Source organism: Felis catus, chromosome B4 (assembly GCF_018350175.1).
Source record: "Felis catus isolate Fca126 chromosome B4, F.catus_Fca126_mat1.0, whole genome shotgun sequence".
Taxonomy (NCBI): domain Eukaryota; kingdom Metazoa; phylum Chordata; class Mammalia; order Carnivora; family Felidae; genus Felis; species Felis catus.
The window spans coordinates 119471022-119496821 of record NC_058374.1 but is presented as its reverse complement, the minus strand read 5'-3'; the positions used below and the strand labels follow the sequence as shown (position 1 = coordinate 119496821).

The following is a 25800-nucleotide window of genomic DNA, read 5'->3' as shown; positions in this document are numbered from 1 at the left end:
GCTTCAGACTCTGTGTCTTCCCACTTTCTGCCCCTCCCCCTCCCTCTCTCCCTCTCCCTCCCTCTCTCTCAATAATAAACATTAAAACAATTTTTTTAGATGGTAAAGCTTCAACTGGGCTAGTTTGCACTCCTCCCCCCTCTTTTTTTTTTTTTTTTTTAATCTTTGCTAACTACCAGGTCAGCAGTCCTCTCTCTGTGGATCAAATGCTTATTTGTATCCATTACAGTCCCAGCATGAGGCAGATGGCACACTCCAATTGGGATTATTTTAGAGTTTAATAAATAGAATACTTACATAGGTGTTGGCAGCATGTAGGGAAACAGACGGGTGAACAGTGTCCCTGGGCTGGTAATTGCCTAAGGGAGAATGGGAAGGGAGAAGGCTGTGTGGAGGAGGCTGCCAGACAGGCTGAGGGACATGGCCAGCTGTGGTGGCCCTCTAAGAGGGAGCCAGGAATTAAAACACCCTGATCTCACTCTCCACCCTGCATTACCTGAACCCAGAAGCCCAGGACAAGGAGCCCACTGATATGGTCTACACAGGGCAGGGAAGAGGGAGGAGAGCTCTAAGGGGCAAACAGAAGAGTGCTCACATAATGAAGAAAGGATTTGCAGCTAATTTCTTGAAGGAGAAGTCTGACACATCACTAACTGCAGTATCCATAGGGGATAGGGATCCCTTCCAAAAAAGGACTTAACTCATTTTTTTCTTAAATTCTATTCTATGATAAATTTGGATGAATGAACCCTATAAAAATTATGCCTAGTTAATCCATTAAGTTATGGCAGTGATTCTTCTCAAGATATACCAGATTTTCTGTTGGACTAGTTAGGAATATTACTGGTGCATATAATGCTTGGATACAATGGGGCAGAAAACAGTCTTAGATAACGAACACATGGCCAAAATCTCAAAAATAAAAATTCACAATTGGACCCCAAGTAACTGCTCCTAAACTACTTCTGGAAAGAAATGAAAATCTGATAAGTGGGCTAGCCTCCAGAGTTCATTCTTCTCCCACAGAATTGGAATATAATAACCATGTTCAAAAGTCTATATGGAATAAAGCCTTTTTAAGACATTAACTTTTTTAGTTCTTTTTATATAAGGTATTCACTGAGTAGGTTTCCTCTGAAAATTAAGAGATCAGACAGAACACATTTTCTTAAACTATAATTGGAGAACCAGCCAACATAGGCCAGCAGAATCTACCTGCCCCAATGCTCCATCAGGCTGGTCCCCTACTGCATTCCTGTCTCCCCCAATACCCAGCACACCCCACACTCATTTGCACCTATCTGTGCCCCAGCTTCCCCCAGAAACCAGCTCCAAAGCAGGCAGAGATTCTCCTTAGGCCTGTTGCCCAATCACTATCCTGCATACTGTGAAATTCCATTAGTATCCAAGAGACAGGACTTATTTTTGTGGTGGTATTAACCCTAAGAATTTGGTGCGGACCTGGGAATGCCAGTTCTACTGTTTCCTCTCTGCATCCCAGGCCAATCTACTTACTGAGAACTTGCTCTGTTAAGCATGGCACCATTTTACTTAGAATTGCTAATGCAAAGATGATCATTCCTGACCCAACATACTGTACTCTGTATAATTCATAAAGAATCAGAACTATAGGGGCGCCTGGGTGGCGCAGTTGGTTAAGCGTCCAACTTCAGCCAGGTCATGATCTCCCGGTCCGTGAGTTCGAGCCCCGCGTCGGGCTCTGGGCTGATGGCTCAGAGCCTGGAGCCTGTTTCAGATTCTGTGTCTCCCTCTCTCTCTCTGCCCCTCCCCCGTTCATGCTCTGTCTCTCTCTGTCCCAAAAATAAATAAACGTTGAAAAAAAAAAATCAGAACTATAAATTATTTATTATCAAAATAGCTTTTGTTTTACTTCCCAAAACCCCAAAGAACTATGTTTGTAAAAGCTACACGAGCATTTAACTTTCCAAGTTAATGACCAAGGACATAAAGACTTACATCAGACTGAAACAGAGACTCTCCATTTAACAGCTGCAGTAGGGTCACCCCAGCTGAAGGTGGCAGCCATAGCAGCTGAGGTTTTCTCAGGGGTTCAGACAACTGAGGAGCACATGTGTCGCAAAACAGACTTCACAAGCACAATGGAACTAATGCACATCTTCCGAGTCCTGCCATTTAGGAAACCTCTAAGTTATGTCTCAGAGGACGTAATGTAAAAGCTGAGCTGGAGTCATTCTTACTCGTGACATGGTAATAAAAGCCATTCAAAAAGCCATTCAAAAGCAATCCATATTCAATACTCAATTTAATTGTCCCCTGGATGTCTCAGTGCCTCAATCAAGCATCCCAACATCTGCTCCCTGAGGAGCCTGCAGCTCTCCCTCTTACTGCCTCTCCTCAGTAAGACATGTGAGAAGGGAAGTCAAGATGCCTCCAAGAAGCAACATCAGCTGTTTTCTGGCATTTGAGAGGTTGATTTCTCTCCAACTCTCAAAAGTGCATGCTAAGTTTTCTGAGAAAAAAAAAACAAAAACAAAAACCCCAATGTGCTAAGTGTTGAGTCAAGGGAGATTGGGAAAGGAGAAAGACACAGAAAATTCAGGAATACCATTTTAACAGGCCATTCCTCGGGTGTGTGGCTGGGTAGGGAGGTGGAAGGTTGCAAACTCAGCTGCCTTCAGGGCCACACAGGTGACATGAGTGAAGGGGGCATTGTGGTGATCCACAGAACACCTGCCTCATCTCAGAGGGCAGCTGCTACTTACTTTCAGTGGATCGTTGCCAGGCAGAAATGACCCTGGGTCAAAAGATTTTCTAAGAAATCAGGATTTATGCAAAATCACCAGGTTTTCAAATGGTGGCAACAAATTCAGGATTATAAAAAATACATGTGGGCCAAATACAACTCATCTGTGGGCTGGGCGTGATCCATGCCTCACTTCTTTGTGACTTTCTGAGATTCCATCAGGTTTCAACAGCCTCACAGCTAGATGTCCAGTTACTTATCAGAGGAGGAACAGTGTGTTTGTGGCTAGAGTGAGGGGGTGGAGGAGGCAGAGACGCAGAATCACTGACATTTGTTGAACTACTCTTATACACCAGGTTGGTTTATTCAGTAGCAGGAACTGAATTCAGGGACTAGTAGCAAAAATCAGAAATAACAGGCTCTTAAAACATGGAAAGGTTGAATTTTTTTTCTCTGTAGCTTGAATTTCAGATACAGTACAGGGCTGGGATGGCTGGAATGGTAGCTCCACAAGCTACTTCTATATTCCTACTGTACCAATCCTTAGCATATGGCATCCATCTGGAAGGTCACCTCATGATCACAAAATGGCTGCTGGAGGATCATCTAGCACATCCACATTCCAGACAGTAAAAAGAATGGTAAGGACAAAAATTCTCCTCCCTCCCAACTGAGTAAGGCAATCTTTTAGGAGCTTTCCTGGAAGCTTCACCCCACAGCTTCTAATTACATCTCATTGGCCACCCCTACAAAGGCAGCTGGAAAATGTAGCTGTTGATTTTAGCTAAGCACATTGCAGCTCCCAACAATCCAGGAGTTGTTAGTGAGGAAAAGGGAGAGAGACTGGATATGAGGATGGCCACCAACAGTGCCTGCCATGATGGGAATCATCACATCCCACACAGAGGTGAGACATCTGGACAGAGAAAGGCATGACTAGAGAAGGAATTGATGGTAATAACCCTATAAGAGTTGCTCTATATATTAGCCATCAAATCCAAGTAGGAAATATCCTCACATCTGTGTTAATATAATATGCACACCAAACGTCTGTGCTGCCCAGCAACACACCTGAGAATGTCATGGCAGAGCAGGTGTGAAGGAACACACCATAAGCAGCCATCACAAGTGCAGTGGCAGTTGGACAGGAGTAGAACTAGCGATGGCCTGGTCATCAAGGTTCTCAACCTCCACTGCACTCTGGAATACTGCACTGGGAAATTTTAAGACAATATGGATGCCTGGGTCCCATCTCCAGAGATTCCGAATTAATTGGCCTGGTTAGATAAAGTCCAGGTTTGAGGAAGTTTTTAAGTTTTCCAGGTAATTCTAGGTGCGACAAGTATAAGAAGCTTCACTCCTGGATGGATGAGGCCCTCCTGATCCCCTGAGATGTTGGGCAATCCATGTAAGTCTCCACACCAGAGGCTCCCTAGGAAACAGGTCCTTGAGACAATTAAAACATTTGCTGAAGGTCACACAGCTAGGACGTTATTATAGCCAGGATTTGAATTTGGATACACTTGACAGCCAAAGCCAGAGTTCCACCGCCCAAGCACCAGCCCAAGCACCAAGCACCAAGCCCAAGGTCTTACCATTCTCATTCCCAATCCTCTATCACTCATGGGTGCATGCATATCCAAAGAGAAGAAAGTTTGAGACAACTCAGAAGAAAGCAGATGACAGCTTTCCTGCTGAGCAAAGTCTGTCTCCTGGGTGCTAATAGCCAAGAAGACAGATCTACCATGAGGTAGAAAAGGATTCCTAGAGAAAGCAAAAGTCATAGGGTCCCACCTTGTAAACCATGGAAATGTGGGCAGCAAAGGAATGGAGTTTTGTAGCTGAGACCGAAGATGATAATGCCATTGAGACCTATGTCAGGTGCTTGACATATTTTTCAAGCTTCACAAAAAACTCTGTAATTAAGTGTTGTGGTCCCTATTTTACAAATAGGAAAACAGACTCTGAGAGGCTACACCTTTTCAGATGAAAGGAAAAGGAGAAAAGGAAATGAAATTAAGGTGACAGGCACACTAACTCCAGGGCTGCCACTAATTTGAAATGAACACCTTAAGAGTTCCAATGTAGAAACAGGCATCTCCAGGGAACAGACCATGGTAGGGCTGCCACCTTCCCTGCTCAATGTCGGAATCATCTGAAAATTGAGACCAGGTAGGGTAGTGGCCAAGTGCCGACAAATCCAAAGCATTCCCCAACCTCTGCCTTGCATTTGGCTGTCAAATTCTTTTCAGAGAACAATCTCTATTGACATAGAGATGGGTTAACCAGAATACCAAAAGTAGAAGGTCCTCAAGTACAGGGACCACCTCTGACAGCTCAGGACCTAGGATCAGTCACAATGCATGATGTGAATGGGTGAAATGAATAATGAATTAAAGTGCATAATTGAAATGACGTTCCTGGATCCTCTCACCCAGGGGCTTTGGTGAGGAGGCCAACTACATGGACCAAAACCCTAGCTCCACCACTTTGCTGTGGCTGTTTCCACATCTAGACAACAGAAATAATACCTTACAGCCTTGTTGTGAGGATTCAATTAAATAATATGTATAAAGTGCCTGGCATAGGGCCTGACACAATAAAATGCTGGTAAAAAAATAAATAAATAAAAGCTCCTCCTTGTTTCCTTGAAAAAAAAAGGATTTATTAGTTCTCAGAAAGTTATTTGACAGAATGGGGCAAATCAACACAAGGTGAAAGGTTTAGAATCACTACTAATTGAAGATGAATCAGAGATGAGAAACACAGATCTCTCAAATCTTCCCCAGCTGCTGAAACCTAAACCTTGACCCCTAGGACTGGTGTTCATCTGCCATAAACCCAGGAGGATTCCACTTTCAACTGAAACCGCCACTCCACTTGTAGCCCAGTGGGTCTGGGTCTCCCCATAAAGTAAAGAAAATCAGATTTGGACTGTGGCCCTGGCTTTGTTGCTGATTAACTGCCTGGGGTGTAGTTCTTCCTCTATAAGCTAGGATTGCACAGTCTGCAAATCCACTCAAAGTACTGTGAAGATAAAATAACAGCTGGCCAGTCCCCTGAGTGGGGACGAAATGGAGATTTGAATGGACGGTGAGAATCTTTGCTCCAACTCACAACAGCCACCCTGTACTAAGCAGGAGGCTTCATTCAGCTGCTGGGTGCTCTCCAGTTTGATCAGCTGCTCGTTCGGAACCACCAGATCCAAACCTGGGCCTGGCATTCTCTAGTTATTCTTGCCCTGGGTGATGGGAAATTACAGAGGTAGATTTCTGTTTTAATCTCTGTGATAAGCAGTATTCCCAGTTCTGAAGGCCTGACCTCATAAATGAATTTACAGTGAACACCAGCAGCTCATTTTCCTGAATCATAATTGAAATGAAAACTTCCCAAGTTTTGGTCTTCTTACATCATCTGGCTTAGAAGTAATACACTATTGATGCCAAATGACTTCAAAGACCTGGTCTCTGATGAGTCCCACGTTTGATGCATATTTTTTTTTTGCCCCTTCCCTATGAATATACACAACTACACAATAATTCTGTGGTTGTAATTCTATGGTTATACTCATAGCCCCATAGCAGTTGATATTCTAATTCCAGCATTTAAATAACTGTATAGTATCTCTAAAGTCTTAAAGGCAGGGGTTATGAGCAAGGAAATCTATTCAAGTGACAATCTTCAGAGACCAAGAATTATTCGAAAATCATTTTCTCCTTCTCAAAAGGCCGGTAAGTAAATTATACTAACATAATGTTGAATAATAGATTGCCATACTTACCAACTTAAACACTTCAGGGAAATGTTTATTCATTTCATATAATCTAGGAGCAAATCTTTTATTCAAGTGAAGTTTTACTTTCCTCTAACGATGCTTCACAATAAAATGCCAAACTAAAACAGAAAGATAAAGAAAATGCTAGTGACATGCTACTTTTTAATTAGCCTCTTGATATCCTGGTGCAGAGGGAGGACAGAGAATGTGCTCTGGACATGCAACCGTATATACAAGAATTTCAATCATTCAACAACTATTTACTGAGGCTCCAACTGGAGCCAGGCTTATGTTAAATGTGGTGTAAAAGACACAGGCCTGGCTTCATGGAGCTTATGACCTAATCGGGGACTCTAATAAGTAAACAATACAGGGTGATAAAAAGTCATGGCGGAGAAAAGAAGGCACTATGAGAGGGCAAGGCAAACCTTCAGCAGAAGGGTCATCTCAAAATATATGAAGGATAAGAAGGAATTAGGGGAAAAAATTAGGCTGGAGAAAGGCAGTATAAGAGAGAGAACAGCATATACAAAGAAGCAAGAGAGCACAGAGCAGGTCCAGGGTTTTAAAGAGAAGCGACAAGATTAAAATGAGCACTTTGGAAAAATAAAGCAGAGTGGCACAAGAGACAGCAGTCAGGGAACTGTTGCCAGGCCAAAGATGACAAGACGCGAATAACACCAAGAAATGTTCATTGAGCACTTTCTTCATCCAAGCATGGAGGTAAGTACCTCATGAGCATTACCTTATTAAATCTTTATGACAACCATGAGAAGGAAGAACAGATACCCATTTTACATATAAGACAACTGTTGATATTTTTTTTTCATATTATCCATTGTCCTCAATCTCTCCCAACAACTAAAATGTATTTCTTTATTGCCTTGGCTGCTGCTTAAAATAGTTCTTGGCACACACTAGATACCGAAGCCATTCAGGATAGGCCGGTGGCTGAACAAACCACTAAAGAAATTTTGCCCAAGACCACATTAAGAGACCCATGCCCACTGCATTCACTATACTTACCACATCAAGCTGCAATTCTTAATCTTTCTGGTCCTTCTCAGTCTCCTGTGCTGGTCCTTCATCTCACCAACCTCACACTGTCCTGGATTCCAGCTTAGGACTCCAGTCTTGTCTATCAACACCTGTTTCACTGCTGATCTCATCTGATCCTGTGGTTTTAAATACATTTGATGTATTTAAAGTCACTGATAACTCTCAGATTTGTGTCTGCATCACAGATTTTTCCCATGAACTCCAGACCCTTTTATTTGACCACCAATACTCAACATCCCCACTTGGATGCCTAATGGCCATCTCAAACTTGCTATGTCCAAAACCCTGCTCCTTTCATAATCGTTTTCATCTCCATTAAAGGCAATTCTAATCTTCCCATAGTTCAAGCCAAAGAGGCTAAAACCTTGGTATCATTCTTGTCTTTCTCACAACTTTTATCCAATCCACTGGCAAATCCTATTATCTTTAAAATATATGGGGCGCCTGGGTGGCGCAGTCGGTTAGGCGTCCGACTTCAGCCAGGTCACGATCTCGCAGTCTGTGAGTTTGAGCCCCGCGTCAGGCTCTGGGCTGATGGCTCAGAGCCTGGAGCCTGTTTCCGATTCTGTGTCTCCCTCTCTCTCTGCCCCTCCCCCGTTCATGCTCTGTCTCTCTCTGTCCCAAAAACAAATAAAAATGTTGGAAAAAAAAATTTTTTTTAAATAAAATATATCCAAAATCCAACTGTCACAACCCCTACTGCTGCCACCCTCATCTGGCTGCCTTCATTTTACCCGAATTATTGCGCGAGCTTCTCACTGGTATCCCTGCTTTCACCCTTGTCTGTGCCCCTTTACAACCAATTCTCAACTGGTTTCCACTGCCAGAGGAACCAATTAAATCTTGGGGTACGGGGGTGGCTTAGTCAGTTAAGCATCTGACTCTCTTTTTTAATTTTTTTTTTTTAACATTTATTTATTTTTGAGACAGAGAGACAGCATGAACAGGGGAGGGTCAGAGAAAGAGGGCGACACAGAATCTGAAACAGGCTCCAGGCTCTGAGCTGTCAGCACAGCGCCCAATGCGGGGCTCAAACCCATGGACCATGAGATCATGACCTGAGCCGAAGTGGGACGCTTAACCGACTGAGCCACCCAGGCACCCCAAGCATCTGACTCTTGATGTTGGCTCAGGTCATGATTCCAGGGTCGTGGGATCAAGCCTTGCATCAGGCTCCATGCTGAGCATGGAGCTTAATTAAGATTCTCTGTCTCTCTCCCCCTCTCCCTCTCTCAGGGCACCTAGATGGCTCAGTTGGTTAAGCATCCAACTCTTGATTTCAGCTCAGGTCATGATCTCACAGTTTGTGAGTTTGAGCCCCATGCTGAGTTCTGCACTGACAGCATGGGACCTGCTTGGGATTTTTGCTCTCCCTCTCTGTCTGCCTCTCTAAATAAACAAACAAACTTAAAAAAAAATTCTCTTTCTCTTTCTTCCCCTCTCTCCTGCTCACACTCTCTCTAAAAAATAAAATAAAATAAAGCTTAAGTCAGATCACTCCACTACCCAAACTCCTCCAGTAGGTCCTATCTCAAAGTAAAAGTACTTACAATGGCTTAGGAGGCCCTACATGGTGATGCACCTCTTGTTACACTCCCCTCACATAGTCTTTGCCAGCCACACCAGCCTCTTGCCAGCTCTGTAACAGACCAACCCATCCACTATTCTGTCTTTGTGCCTAGTGCACTCTGCTTGGGAATCTCTCCAGATTCCTGTATGACTCACTCCTCCATCTTTCAGGTCTGTACTCAAGTGTCACCTTCTCAGTGAGCAACTCCACCTAAAACTGTAACGCTCCCAACCCCCCATTTATACATACCATATATACATACTATAATACACTATAGATTTTACTTTTTGTCTGCCTCTCCCTGGCTCTGAAGTAGGGCAAAGACTCACTTTTTCTGCTCACTTTTATATACCTAATTTCTACAAAAATGCCAGATACATGGTAGATCTCAATAAATATTTACTGAATGAAAAAAAAATTAATTAATTCTCTTCTTTACAGGATCATCACCATGCACCATGACAGCCACACCAGGTAGCAATCATCAGAGATAAACTGAGGAGATAAAACTTTAATAAAATTGAATTAGACATAGTTGATAAAGCAATAGAAAGAATGGTAGCTTTAGTTTGAAGAATCTTTCACATCTGTTTTCTAACCAACAAAGGACAAGGAGCCTGAAATAATCTGAAAATGTTTTTCAAAAATATTTTAGGAATTTTATTTTTTATAAAATTTTTTAATTCATGTATTAAAATGTATACCAAGGCAAAAGAAATTGTGTGACTTGTATCATAAATGTATAAAACTAAGAATTTTCAAACCATACAAGACACATACAATGTAAAAAAAAATCCTTATATATACAAAATGCAATGTAATTTCCATTACAAAAAACAAAGCAAGGGAAAATGCTTGAAAATGCTCATCTGCAAGTAGAAAACAAAATCCTCCCCTTGACTGACCACTTGAGCTGCCATGAAACACATAGCTCCCTCATATTGGGTTTCTCTTCTTCCCTCAAGTTACCTTGTCTTCTCAACTTTTTGATATTGCCTTTTTGTCATTACCTTTTCTTCCCATTTTTCTTTTTATTTGAAGACAAGGGCCAATCAAAGGTAAAAGCCAAATGTCTGTTCTATACTTTAACAGTCAAGTGGCTTTTAATTCCAAAAGTTAATACGTTATAGTCTGAGCTATAGTTTCTAAACATTGTATGCAAATCAAACTATGGTTTACTCTAAGTACATCATTTACATAATTTTTTTCATAAAATTAAGATCTTCACATCACATTTGCTGAAATCACAGTAAGCCTATAAATTAGTACCTCAACCCATCATAAAAAAACAAACAGCCGAACCTCCTTAACAATGTAAAAGATTGTATTTGTTATACTTATGACTGCCTCAAATGCTAAATAGTAATATCTAATCTAAAATACATCCGGAGTGGTCTAGGCCCCCTATCAATACCACATCTAATACACACCAACAACAGAAACTGGCTCACTGCTTACCTGTTAATACTAATATTCATTTGATTTACTTTCTGCTGCAGCAGCAAAATTCTTGAATTTTGGTTATTCTTATGTGAACCACATCTATTAATTTATTGCCATTTCCCTTAATAATGTATTGTCAGGCAAAAATGCAGCTTTAATGCAATTAAAATTCCTAATCAGAAAGTCAAAAAAGCTAGTTACTGATGCTGATATACTTTTTCTCTGTTAAGAGCTACCGTTCCTGATTAACCTTGGAGGGAGGGAGGGAAAGAGGGAGGAAGAAAGGGAACAGAAGAGAGGAGAGAAGAATACCAGTTGGAAGACAGACCAGTTTCCAGATTCACGAGGACTCTTCTGTTACTACATAGAAAAGCATAGAGAATTCTCTCGAAATTCATCTGAGTAAACAGATGCCATTCATCTGAGTAAGCAGACTTGGAAGAAAATGATTTTTTACTATTTTATATTTCTTAGAAAAATTCTGCTAGAACATAATGAAAATTGGTCCTCTCCAATTATTCTAATTTACAAAAATTCAACTGTAAGAAAAGAAAAGAAAGTTGAGGATTAAGCAACATTGAGTTCAGGGGTGTCTGGGTGGCTCAATTGGTTAAGTGACGACTCTTGATTTCAGCTCAGATCATGATCTCACAATTCATGGGACTGAGCGCCTGCATCAGGCTCTGTGCTAAGTGTGGAGCCTGCTTGGGATTCTCTCTCTCCCTGTCTCTCTGCTCCTCCCCTACACACACACATGTGCATACGCTCACTGGCTCTCTCTCTCTCTCTCTCTCTCTCTCTCTCTCTCTCGCTCTCTCTTGAAATAAAAAAAAAATTTTATAAAGGAAGGTCAAGTTCAGTCAGTCAAGTAACAAGTCTGGTTAAAAACCAGAGCAAGCAAGACAGCACCCAACTCAAAGATTGACAACTAGAGTCCAGTGGCGGCACAGGGCTGCCATTAGCTAGTGAGAAAAAGGTAGTCCTATGATTTTTGCTTCACAAGAACTTTTGAAATCCAACACTCACTTATCTAGTGAATTTAAGGAAATGCTGCAAACTATGCACACAAACATAATATTTTTAAAGCAAATTTAAGGGGTGCAAATAAGCTCCAAGATTGTAATTGAGAGAACTATATCCCTTGGGGTAATGTGGTTCAGAAAGCAGGCCTGCTACCCTGAGGCACAGCCTGCATAATAATAGCATTAAAATACATATTTCCTTCAAATTATTCTCATTAATTATGTCAACCAATTTGAATGCATCAAGAGAGAATTTTACCAACAGTATAACAAGGTACATATTTACATTTTCATTTGCATCTTAAGGACAAACTGTTAACAATAATGATGATGATTATGAAAAACAAGATTAAAGGTGTGTTCGTTTGGGAAAAGGCTACATTAATATTATTCACCCAACCACAAACACTTTCATAATGAATGCAGTACTGCAAAACAATTCACAGCTTTATAAAAAGTCGAAATACAGAAGTTTCAATAGAATTTTTTTCCAATTCAAAATTAAAGAGTTCAACTACATTATTCCTTAACTACTTTACTCTAACATCTGTAAAATATATAAAATACCAAGATTATCAACAGTCACATATGTTTTGAAGTCAGGAGACACGTGTATTTTCTTAAGATTGGTTCCATTTGTGTAGAAGATCTGTGAGGATTCCCCAGTGTCAACACTCCACCACTGTTCAGAGAAAAACAAAATTCTCATTAGACTGGTAATTACTCTGTGTGACAACTGCAGTTAGTGCCAGCCAGGTCCTTCACCCTATCATCTACCCACTCCCAAACTTCGGCAAACTGTAGGAAAAATGTCTGAGGTTTAATATTAACAACCTAGTCACTATTTCCTGATTAATCCTGGTGACTGCCCCACAGTTATGCAACACCTAACCCCACTGCAAGGTATGCTGGAAAAACGTGCAGCCTACAGAAAGCTACAAACACAAGGCTATACAAAGTAAACTATGGCCATGACTGCACTGAACTCTGCCGCCTGCATATCTTTCTCACTAGAATGAACAGAATAACCCTGTTTTCTTTAAAAATGCCCCTTTGCAGGTGTGCCTGGGTGGCTGAGTCAGTTAAGCCTCCGACTTCGACTCAGGTCATGATCTTGCAGGTCATGAGTTCAAGCCCCGCATCAGGCTCTGTGCTGACAGTTCAGAGCCTGGAGCCTGCTTCAGAATCTGTCTCCCTCTCTCTCTGCCCCTCTCCCGTTTGCACCTTGTCTCTCTCACAAATAAACATTAAAATTAAAATTAAAAAAATTAAAATGCTCCTTTGCAGACACAGACTGGTATTCTGATAGACACTGAGACTATTTCTTATTATAGGACACCAGACAGAATGTTCTCTCTACTGAATCATTTTTAAATTTTTTTTAATTAAAAAAAATTTTTTTAATGTTTATTTATTTTGAGAGACAGAGAGAGACAGAGCACAAGTGGGGAAGGGGCAGAGAGAGAGGGAGACACAGAATCTGAAGCAGGCTCTGAAATGTCAGCACAGAGCCCAAAGCAGGGCTCAAACTCACGAAACGTGAGATCATGACCTGAGCCAAAGTCGGTGCTTAACCGACAGAGCCACCCAGGAGCCCCAGCTTAATCTTCCTTTTAATCAGGATGATTCAAGAGCCTATGACCATGTTCCTCTATATAAGAGTCTATACATTTATTTGCTAAATAAATATTAAACATCTTAAATGCATGCAGCAGGTGCTCTGGCCAATCCTTCCTTTCTCCTCCCGATCACTGAATTTGCTCAAATTATAACAGTGTTTACAGCTATTTACCAAATGGAGATATTCATAAAGCTTACCCATGTATCTCACAGCTAAAATGAGGGTAAAAGAGAAAATGAACATAAACACCTTTTGAAAAGGCGTCAGGTACATCAAGATTCAGAGTATCATGAACAAAATAATGGTGTCACTCATTTTTGTAACTGGGGGCAGTGCCTAACATTCTGTGCTTGACTGGGTAAACTATTCATGTTTCCTCAGTAATAGTAACTGGTAAAAGTATACCCCATGGACTTTAGTAAACCTCACTAAAGCAACTTGTAGTAACTTGAAATTTTCCAGAAGTGGTGATTTTGCTTTATAAAATAGCAATGTAATCAAGACTGCACAGCACACATTCCACCTACTTGAGAGAAAATTCATTACTTTCCATTTCCCTAGAAACAAATCACACAGACAGTAAGGCCCTTAAAGATCAGCTAGATCAACTGCCTCATTTATAAATACGGAAACCAGGGTTCTTAGAGAAGAAAGGTCTTGTCACCTAAGATGATACTTCTAGCAGGTGGCAGAAGCAGAACTGTTTCTGGTACCTAATCTAGTGCCACTACCTTTCCCTCTACTGAAACAAACCACTCTGCTTAGAAACATTGTATCAAGCCACTAAGTTGAATATTGACTAAAAAACGATGACATTAAAAATAGCTAATATAGGGGCGCCTGGGTGGCTCAGTCAGTTAAGCGTCCAACTTCGGCCCAGGTCATGATCTCACAGTTCGTGAGTTCAAGCCCCGCATCAGGCCCTGTGCTGACAGCTTGGAGCCTGGAGCCTGCTTCGGATTCTGTGTCTCCCTCTCTCTTTGCCCCTCCCCAGCTCATGCTTGCACTCTGTCTCTGTCAAAAATAAATAAACTTAAAAAAATTTTTTTAATAAAAAAAATAGCTAATATAGGGAATTTTAGGGCAATGAAACTATTCTGTATGATACTACAATGGTAGACACATGTCATTATACATTTGTCAAAATTCACAGAATGAACAACACCAAGAGTGGTACTAATGACATGCCAATGTAAGTTCATCAATTGTAACAAATGTACCACTCTCTTGATAATCTATGGACAGTGGAGGAAGCTTGTGCATGTGTGGGGGCAGGAGGTATATGAGAACTCTGTACTTTCTAAAAAATAAAGTGAATTTGAGGCGCCTGGGTGGCTCAGTCAGTTAAGCATCCAAATTGGGCTCAGGTCATGATCTCGTGGCTCGTGAGTTCAAGCCCTGTGTCAGGCTCTGTGCTGACAACTCAGAGCCTGGAGTCTGCTTTGGATTCTGTGTCTCCCTCTCTCTGCCCCTCCCCTGCTTGTGCTCTGTCTCTCTCAAAAATAAATAAAACATTAAAAATTTTTAAAAAATAAATAAAATGAATTTTAAAAAATATCTAACATTTACTCAAGGTACACTATGTGACTCTATGTAAGAGTGCTTTACATGCATTAACTCCTTTAACCATCCCAACTCTATGAGCTAGAGTTTATTATTATACCCATTTTTACAAATAAGAAAATCAAAGCATAGAGAGATTAAATAATCTCATGCAAAATCACAAAGCTAATGGGTGGCAGAGACAGGCTTTGACTTTGGGCAATCTGCCCTGGCTCACTCTCCTGACTATTACGTTCTCTTTCCTCTATATAATGGCACACCTGCTTTTATCACCATGTATTCCACATTTCAAACCAGCTTTCTTCTCGTAAGTATGAATTAATATCGATTTCCTATCATTCTAACTTATGTATTCTATGGCATTACACAAGTAAACAGCTACATTATATTATTTTTTAACTTTATGATAGAAATAATTTTGAGGGCTGCCTGGGTGGCTTAGCTGGTTAAGTATACAACTCTTGATCTCGACTCAGGTCATGATCTCATGGTTTGTGAGATCGAACTCCGCGTTGGACTCTGGGCTGATAGTGTAGAGCCTGGTTGGGATTCTCTCTGCCCTTCTCCCACTCGTGCTCTTTCTCAAAATAAATAAACTTTAAAAAAAAAAAAAAAAGAAAGCATTTTGAAAGTTAAGAGCTTTTTAGCTACTGGATATCTACTTTATCCTACTGACATTCGATTTATATAGCTTAGATTCTTTAGTAAACAGACTCAAAAGGCTCATTCCTTTGGACACTACAGCAGCTGTTCCTTTTTACTTCTAATTTGCTCTGTGCTTTTGATAGTCTCATTAACATGCTGAGTAGATGCAGGCTGGGCTATATCATAATCAGTTTAACCATGCTAGTAATCAAACCAGAGGGAAGAACAGCTTGACTGTCATTTAAATATACAGACTGAATGTATGGGCTATGGGTTCTTACTCCCTTAAGACATAGCCTCTACAGTACAGACATCTATTCTGTTGCTCTATTTCAAGGTTCTCCAAGAACTCTGGGAATCCTGTCATTGATTGCTATACACCTTATAAGCCAGATTCATGATTATGTGACAGCCTTCTCTGGGGCCCAGAGTATCAAATGACATGGTCTCTAGAAGCTCAGTGTCAAAGTTGAGCAGTTATGTTTTTCAACAGGTACTGGGCTCAAGGCCCCCTGCTTCCAACCCAAAGATCACAATGCTGCTCCTCCAAGCATCATCCTCAGAGCAGACTAAGAGTCTCAGTTTATCTTTACATTAAAGGAAAATAGATGGTGACAGTTTCAAGATCCCTCCCAGTAACTAAATAAACTATACCAAAAAGGTATAGTTTAATGCAACATTTTATAAATAGCAGTGCATTCTCAATGCAACTCAAAAAGTGTTTGTAACAAACATCCTCTGACAGAGCTAAAAACTGTCTTCTTTCTTATAAGGTACATTTTTATGTTGAGTAAAACTGTAATTATGTGGGTCTCATATAACCAAAAAATTATATTCATTTATTCAAATATTTTTGAACACCTATACTGTGTTAGACAATTAATCAGAATCATTTCCTACATTTGGATTTTTTCAGTAAGAAATAAAAGTATTATAAGATCTAATTTATTAGGGATCTATTTTAAGTGGTCAGTACAATATATAGTATCTTTAACCCTTTCACAAGTGTACCACCATTCAAAAGACTCACTTCAAGCATCCCCCTCCCTACGAAGCCTCTGCTAACTCCATCTTTATGCAGACATGTCCCAGAACCCTCCTATATTTTACAGACTATTTATTCACTATCTGCTTTCCCCAGACTATACGTCACTGAAAGGCAAAATCAAGTCTTAAAACTCTGTGCCACTTAGCACACAGTGGGCACAGAACACATTCGTACCGAGTGGATAAATACATGCAAGCACCAAAAAAGGACCCGGAGGCACCACAACACACACAATGAACATCAGTTTCCTCATCTATAAGCCAAGCGTAATGAAATTTAAGCTTACAAAGCTGGCTTATGAGATGATGTAAGTAAAGCATTTTGTAGGCTATAAAATAAAGCAATATACTGTTGCTACTATTATTACAAATGCTACTGGTAGTACCTAAGAGATTTCACAGGGTGTCTGGGTGGCTCAGTCAGTTAACAGTCCGACTCTTGGTTTCTGCTCGGGTCATGATCTCGCAATTCGTGAGTTCAAGCCCCACACTGGGCTTTGCAATGACAGTGTGGAGCCTGCTTGGGATTGTTTCTCTCCCTCTCAAAATAAATAAATAAACTTAAGGGGACAAAAAGGAAATTTCACAAATTTTTTTCACAAATAATTCAAGACTTTCAGCCAAAATAGTTAACCATCAGTGGAAAATATAATTAAGTTAAACATCCAACTTTCTAGTCATTCTGATCATCTAAGTATGGGGCAGTATGAGAGCTGTGTACAGAGAACATCCCTAACACTATCATCAAAACTTCCAAGAGAACTGAGGAAAGTAGCCTTGCAGATCTGTCTCATCTAGGCCAAATGAGGATAACAGTCACTGCCCTTCCATTCTGCTGGGTTGTATGAGGCCCAACTGAAAAACAGGAAGTGAAAATAGCTTGGAAAGTAGTACACAGGCTGTTCTTTTCTTTCACAGTCTTTGAGGAACTCTTACCTTAAGATATCCTCCAGCAGAGACAAGCATTTTGCTATCTGGTGAAAAGCAAAGGTCAGTCACCCAGCCTCCATGGGTGGCAGCTCCTTCTTCTACTGAAATCGGAGCGCATAAATGAAGCAGCTCACCATTTGAGACATTCCATATCTACACAAACAAAATACACAATGCATTAACAAGGTCACCCAGAAGTTTTATATATCTATCCATCTAATCTGGAACATATTTGGAAATCTTTCTCAAAAATATAATTACAATTCAGTGATACCTTAGGAATTTTTTTAGATTGCATTCTCTCCTGTTCAATTTTTTAAATGCCACTCACTATAATAAAAATGTACTTATTATTATAAAATAATAAAATATTTATCATTAACCATATTCCAAAAAATAAAACAAGAGAATTTAGAACAATTGGTCAGAATACTGTGATCCTTTTCATTTAATAAGAGAATAATGGGAGAAGCAAGGAGTAAACAAAGAAGGCTTAACAAACTATTAAAAAAAAAAATAGAATTCTAGGGCAGGATCTACCATGAAAAATGCTGACAGAGGTCATTCAAACACCTAAAGTCATTCAAACATATTTAAACACTAAATGCCTTAAGGTTTTACGTGTGTGTGTGTGTGTGTGTGTGTGTGTGTGTATGTGTGTATACACATACACACATATATAAAGATACAAATATAGATAAAGATTATTTTACTAGATCCTTATGAACAACCCAATCACATATGCTAATATTTCCATTTATTTCCAGTGATAATTAATACATGGGCAGTACTCTAATAAACGCACAACAGAGTAAGACAAAGAGGCATAAACAGCAAAGGAAAATGACCAAAACCATCATTTGTAAATGTTTTCCTAGAAACATTTGATCCAAGAAAATCAAATGGACAGACTCATTAGAATTTAGTAAGATAGCTAAATATCAGAGATACATATATACAGAGAGAGAAAAAAATTAACAGCTACATTTTAAATAATCAAGGAAAAAAATTTTGTTTAATGTACTAAAGAAAAAATTTTTAATGACATGCATTTAAAGAAAGAGAATTTGGGGCAGCTAGGTGGTTCAGTGGGTTAAGTGGCCGACTACGGCTCGGGTCGTGATCTTACAGTTCTTGAATTCAAGCCCGAGCCCACATCAGGCTCTGTGCTGACAGCTCAGAGCCTGGAGGCTGCTTTGAATTCTGTGTCTCTTCTCTCTCTCTGCCCTTCCCCCAACACACGCTGTCTCTCTTTCTCTCGAAAATAAAGGTTAAAAAAAATTTTTAATTAAAAAAATTAAAAAATAAATTAAAGAGAATTTGTTTCCTCAAGCGTTTCTGAAAAATGAAATACTCCTTCATAACCAGTAAAGGAGCCCTTTTCATCTAAGATGAGAAGTCAGAGCAAAATGAATGTTCCCAAAGCAGCCCTGCCACTTCAGTTGACATGGCATTTATTAGAACAGTACAGAGAAGATTGGTTACTTAGCCCTCAAGCAGGAGAATCTTAATTTTCCTGGAAAGACCATCTGATAATTCCTCTATTCCTGCAAACTGAATACTCTGTCATGAATTTTAAATCTTCCTTTGTAAAAAAAGAAAAAAAAAAGACATTCTTCAAATACACTGGTTACTAAAACAGCCATCCCAACACCCAAATTTTTCCCATCAACTGCCCAATCCTTCTAACACAACCAGAGGCAGGCAATCCCATGAGGACTGTAATAGGCCACACTATAAATGTTGACTATCCAATGGATATAGTTCCATTAAGTGATTCTTTCAGTGCTCAAAAGAGCAGAATTTGCAATTCATTTATAATCTACTTAATGATTTATAAATTATTTTATTCAAATTCTGCCACTATAAACAACCTTTGGTTCAGGTCCAACAATCCCAATGAATCATTCTCAAGCTAAAAGCAGACAACCAAGTGCAAACAGCTCAGGAATTTGCATCCTCACATTCAGAGACTGTATTTTTTTTCTTCTTCTTTTTTTTTTTAAGTAGGCTCCATGCCCAGCACAGAGCCCAACATGGGGCCTGAACTCACGACCCAAAGATCAAGACCCGAGCCGAGATCAAGATTTGGATGCTTAACTGACTGAGCCACCCAGGTGCCCCCACAAACCCTAACTCATACACTTCATTCTAACTAAAACTAATTCTTTCCTGCAGAGAAGCGCAGCTGTGAACACACTGTGCACAGGAAATAAAGCAAACAAGGTCTCACCCAACCAGAACCCCAGGGCCTGTACTTCTCAGTCACATTAACAAAGTTCCCCCATGTGGTACAGAGCACTAACCAAAGCTACAGAAAGGGCAGCGCTTTTTCATGTCAGCAAACACCCTACCCTGATTTCTCCATTGTCATCTCCAGTCGCCAACAGGGTACTGTCCACAGAGAAGGCAGAGCAGCGCACACAGCCTTTGTGGCCCCTCAGCTCATGAAGAGGGGAAAGAAGTTCAAAACTCCAAATCTGGAAAGCAATTAAGATTGTTTAAGAATAGTAAATACACTCAAAATAAGTACCTGCAAACCCTGTCTTGGGGCTGACTAGCCATAAATTCAATCATATGGAAGTTCTAACATTCAACAGTTCAATAAATTTTCATTAGAGGCCCAAGTCTCAACTTGCAACATTGTTTTTTCCTTATCTTCCCTTTAATTACTTATGTTAACTTAAGCTCAAGGACCAAAATCACAGCTTCTTTAACTTTAGACGTAAAAGGAATAGCAAATCAGTTAAGAACAGTCTACAGAGTAGAGCCAACTTGAGCGTGAGTCCTGGCTCCCTTGTACTGACAACTCATATAAGTTTCTCTAGCTTTCGTTTCTGCACCTGTACAATTGGGTAATAGTACCTATGGTGTGAAGATTAAGTGAGATAATAGTGAAATTCTAGCACAAGGCCTAATATATGACAAGTGTTCTTTAAAGATCACTATCTTACCGTCTTGGCAGCCAAAATACTGTTTTTTTCTTTCCAATATTCTTTGTGGTTCAATGTCATCACCATTCAATAAGAATGTACTGTAATTGCCATGTTCCAGACACCATGAGCTAAGAACTGGTGGTATAAAGATGAACTGGATACCCTCCCTGTCCTTGAAAACTCTATAATCAGGTATATAGACTTACGAATCATTAAGTGAAGAGTTACATGAAGTAAATGCTCTAAGAAACTGGAGTAATCTGGAACACTGAAGGTAGAGCAGCTAACCCTGCCTGACAGGCAGGAAAGGGTTCACTGAAAAGCGGACATCAAATCTTCCTCTGAAAGAATGAGTCATAATGCTTCGAGGTAAAAAAAGAGAAGTTGTGTCATGCCAAAGTGAACTGAGTGCACAAAAGATGGAGGTAAAAGTAGCCTGGCACAGAAGAAACAATGCGGCAGAAAGAGACGGTCAAGGGCAAAGGAGTCTGGCATAAAAACCATCAAGTCACAGAAGGTATTTCAACAGGAGATTCAGGCAGTAGTAAGAAACATAAACTGGAGGAGGCACAGACCAAAGAAAGGTTCACCAATGAAGGAGGAGACCAAATCTTATGGAGTGGGATAAGGAGGAGAAGAATGAGCCAAGAAACACTGAGAAGTAATCAACAGAACATGAAAGACAGGACAGAGTCCAGCCAATTCCAAGGTTTGTAGTTTGGAAAAATGGGTAATGAGGTCATTAACAAAGATGGATAAAAAAGAAGAGAATGGATAGTCAATGTCCCCAACCAGGCAGCATTTCACTGGAATGTTATTTTCCAAAGTATCAACTTACATTAATTGCATAAACTTTTACAATGGATACGCAATTAAATGTAAATCCCTTTCAGTGCTTTTTCCCGCCTATAATATATGGTAGAAATTGCATTTTATCAGTAATAGATAAAAAAGTCATTAGTAAGGCAGAAATCAAAAGTCCTCAATGTTATTCATTTAATCTATTTGACACACTAAATGTCAATGAGCATCTGTCAAAAACCCACAAAACGGAACACATAGACACTTACTATTTTATACATCATTTGGACTCATAATAAATAACCAATACCTAACTTTTATACATGCATATTTCAACTAACTGACCTACCTTTGCAGTCTTGTCAGCAGATGTAGATGAAAATTTAGTAGCATCAGGAGAAATATCACAAGAAAGTACTGTATCTTGGTGACAGACAAAATCTTTTTCTATTCTTCCAGTAATAATACTCCACACCTTCAAAAAGAAATACAGAAGCTGACACTTTTAAGAACATTTTGAGGGCACCTGGGTGTCTCAGTCGGTTAAGCATCTGACATTGGCTCAGGTCATGATCTCACAGCTCGTGAGTTTGAGCCCCGTGTCAGGCTCTGTGCTGACAGCTCAGAGCCTGGAGCCTGCTTTGGATTCTGTGTCTCCCTCTGTCTCTGACCCTCCCCTACTCACACTCTTTCTCTCTCCTTCAAAAATAAATAAACGTTAAAAAAAATTAGAAAAAGAACATTTTGCATTACTGAGCATAATCATCTAGAATATATTATCTATAAAATAAGAGCTTTAGCACAATGGTTGTTCTGACCTCTTTAAGTGCCCTTAAACACACAGATGAAGGTGATCGCAGTAAACAGAAAACAACCATGAGAAAACAGAAATTTAAAAATTTAGGTAGTTACTTACCACCCATCTGCTTTTAGCTATCACAATATAATCATTACAATATCAGAATACTTTAAAAACAAAAACAAAAAAACCTTGTGCTTCAAATTACCTTCACTGTTCCATCAAATGACCAGGAAAGCAGTCTTGAATTTTTCAAAAGCCTAAAGTCTTTCACTGTTTCCTGATGGGCTTGTAGAAAGACATATTCCTCTGATTGCCAATTCCACACCTGATTATCAAAGAAGTAAGTCTGTTATAACCCTCTTCCCATGATATCCCATTGGAGGAGTGGGGTAGTATGTGCTCAATAGCCTAACATCTTTTATCCTCATGGCATTTCAGTAAAATAAAGAATACCGCTAAGTGAAATTAGTCAGGGAAAGACAAATATCATATGACTTCACTCATATGAGGACTTTAAGATACAAAACAGATGAACATAAGAGAAGGGAAGCTAAAATAATATAAAAACAGGGAAGGGGACAAAACATAAGAGACTCTTAAATATAGAGAACAAATAGGGTTGCTGGAGGGTATGTGGGAGGGGGGATGGGCTAAATGGGTAAGGGGCATTAAGGAACCTACTCCTGAAATCATTGTTACACCATATGCTAACTTAGATGTAAATTAAAAAATACATAAATTATTAATAAAAAAAGAAAACCACAGAAGAATACCAAGAAAAAAATAGGGTGTTCCCATTTTAGAGACCGAGAAAAGCTGGGATTAATTAACTTAAGTGACAAAATAAAATACGTTTCCTCCTAAATAAAACTCATTTTCCGTGCCTGGGTGGCTCAGTCAGTTGAGCATCTGACTCTTGATTTCAGCTCAGGTCATCCCAGGGTCATGGGATAGAGCCCCATGTTGGACTCTGGGCTGAGTGTGGTGCCTACTTGAGATTCTCTCTCCTCCTGCCCCTCTCCCCTGTTCACACTCTCTCTAAACAAATTAAAATAAATCTTTAGAAAAAAAATCACTTTCTTCAGTTTCTTGGAGAGCAATTAATTACACCAGAAGATAGAGAAAAGCCGCAATATGCTAGTGAGCTCTCCATCCGATTAAATTTTCCAGAGAAAAGTATCCCCATTACATATTCACAGTTTCCTAAGCCCGCAAGTTAGGCCAAGACTGAAGATTATAGCTCCACTAACAAACAATCCTAAAGTATATATGGAAGCAGAAAAAGACCCAGAATAGCCAAAGCAATCTTGTAAAAGAAAACCAAAGCTGGAGGGATCACAATCTCAGACTTCAAGCTATACTACAAAGCTGTAATCATCAAGACAGTATGGTACTGGCACAAGAACAGACACTCAGATCAATGGAACAGAATAGAGAACCCAGAAATGGACCTACAAATGTATGGCCAACTAATCTTTGACAAAGCAGGAAAGAGTATCCAATGGAATAAAGACAGTCTGTTCAGCAAGTGGTGCTGGGAAAACTGCACAGTGACATGCAGAAAAATGAACCTGGATCACTCTTACACTATACACAAAAATAAACTCAAAATGGATGAAAGACCTAAATGTAAGACAGGAAGCCATCAAAATCCTCAAGGAGAAAGCAGGCAAAAACCTCTCTGACCTTGGCCACAGCAACTTCTTACTCAACACGTCTCCAGTGGCAAGGGAAACAAAAGTAAAAATGAACTATTGGGACCTCATCAAAATAAAAATCTTCTGCACAGCGAAGGAAACAATCAGCAAAACTAAAAGGCAACTGACGGAATGGGAGGAGATATTTGCAAATGACATTATCAGATAAAGGTTTAGTATCCAAACTCTATAAAGAATTTATCAAACTCAACACCCAAAAACCAAATAATCCAGAGAAGAAATGGGCAAAAGACATGAATAGACACTTCTCCAAAGAAGATATCCAGATGGCCAACCGACACATGAAAAAATGCTCAACGTCACTCATCAACGGGGAAATACAAATCAAAACCACAATGAGATACCACCTCACACCTGTCAGAATGGCTAACATCAACAACTCAGGCAACGACAGATGTTGGCGAGGATGCAGAGAAAGAGGGTCTCTTTTACGCTGCTGGTGGGAATGCAAACTGGTACAGCTACTCTGGAAAACAGTATGGAGGTTCTCGAAAAATTGAAAATAGAACTACCTTATGATCCAGCAATTGCACTACTAGGTATTTACCCAAGGGATACAGGTATGTTGTTTCAAAGGAGCACATGCACCTCAATGTTTACAGCAGCGCTATCACCAATAGCCTAAGTACGGAAAGAGCCCAAATGTCCACTGACAGATGAATGGATAAAGAAGACATGGTATGTATATGTGTGTATACACAGGCGCGCGCGTGCGCGCGCACACACACACGAATGGAGTATTACTCGGCAATCAAATAAAATCTTGCCATTTGCAACTACTTGAATGGAACTAAAGGGTATTATGTTAAGCAAAATTAGAGAAAGACAAATATCATACAACTTCATTCATATGAAGAATTTAAGATACAAAACAGATGAACACAGGGAAGGGAAGCAAAAATAATATAAAAACAAGGAGGGGGACAAAACATAAGAGACTCATAAATATGGAGAACAAACTGAGGGTTGCTGGAGGGGTTGTGGGAGGGGGGATGGGCTAAATGGTTAAGGGGCATTAAGGAATCCACTCCTGAAATCACTGTTGCGCTATATGCTAACTAACTTGGATGTAAATACATACATACATACATACATACATACATACATACATACATACATACTAGCTCCACTGAAGTTACTGAGTCCTATGGGCCCTAATGCCTGGGAAGGTCAGCTGACTAGAGCAGCTTCAAACCAAGTCACAGAATGTCTAAGTTTTAGAGATATTAAATATCCCCTTAATGCAATCCTCAAATTGACAAAGTGATATAGTACATTATTTTCCATATGGAGCTCCAGGAAGAATTCCTCAAGCACAAAAGGAAGAGAAGAAATTGAAATGATGGAGACAGTGCATTCAAAATAGGCTTGAGGTAAGGTATGGGCTGGAAGTATGATTCACAACCTGAGAAGGGCTTTTCAAATAAAGGAAATGAATGCTTAAGTTAAAGCACAGGAACAGGAAAACATGGAAAGATTATGAGGACCAGTTTATAGCTCAATCTGGCTGAAATACAGGATAAGCAGAAGAATCAGAAAAATAAGGTTGGGAAGATATTAAAAAAATAATAAGTCCAGTGGGCTTGATGAAGTTGGACTTCTGAGCTGTGGGCAATCAAGTAGACTAGAACGGATTTTTCTTCTAATTTTTAACATCAGGAATAAAAAGATAAAGAAAAATCAGTAACCACCACAGGTATGCACATTAGTGATATTCTGGGTCAAGTTTTTGACTGGTGAAGGTTCAACAGTAGAAATATCTTTAGGCTTTTCCTGTCAGGCTTAGGCAAAACTATAAAAGAAATGACACTTCTCTTATCCCCTTTCTTTACTCCTTTATCATCCACACTTAAGCAGCCAACCCCCCCCCCCCCCCGCCCCTCACCACCGAGCCCTGGCTCTCAGATCTCTTCTGTCTCCAAGTGCTCATTCACAGAAGGAGGATATCAGGAGCAGGGTATCTGTATGAGAGCAAGAGGACCCTAGAAGAGGAGTTAGAAATGAGAGGAATTTTAAAGAGAATGTATTAGGAATTTCAGCATTTTAAGAACTCAAGGAGACATGTTGAGGAGGAGGAATAAAGAGAGGTTTCTCTGGCTCCCCAAATCATATCAGAAAAGAAAGGCACCCTGTGTGACTAAGC

At 39.9% G+C, this 25800-nt stretch overlaps 1 protein-coding gene and 1 long non-coding RNA gene across 4 annotated transcripts in view; both read right to left on the bottom strand.

Annotated features, from left to right (window-relative positions):
* Positions 1 to 297: 297 nt before the first annotated feature.
* On the bottom strand, positions 298 to 8088 carry LOC123386703. The gene is made up of 2 exons (XR_006601006.1): positions 6507 to 8088; positions 298 to 359 (listed from the first exon to the last, which is right to left on the bottom strand). It is a non-coding gene; the product is annotated as an uncharacterized LOC123386703 (long non-coding RNA).
* A 3404-nt stretch (positions 8089 to 11492) lies between these two features.
* Positions 11493 to 25800, bottom strand: part of APAF1 (apoptotic peptidase activating factor 1) — an 89576-nt gene continuing 75268 nt past the window's right edge. For all 3 annotated transcript variants that reach the window (XM_045062208.1, XM_019835370.3, XM_023257353.2), the window contains 5 exons: positions 22145 to 22264; positions 21487 to 21612; positions 19755 to 19880; positions 17407 to 17553; positions 11493 to 12276 (listed from right to left, as the gene is read on the bottom strand). In XM_045062208.1, the coding sequence (XP_044918143.1) occupies positions 12130 to 12276; positions 17407 to 17553; positions 19755 to 19880; positions 21487 to 21612; positions 22145 to 22264 (666 nt within the window). In that variant the 3' untranslated portion in view covers positions 11493 to 12129. The remainder of the gene's footprint in view (positions 12277 to 17406; positions 17554 to 19754; positions 19881 to 21486; positions 21613 to 22144; positions 22265 to 25800) is intronic.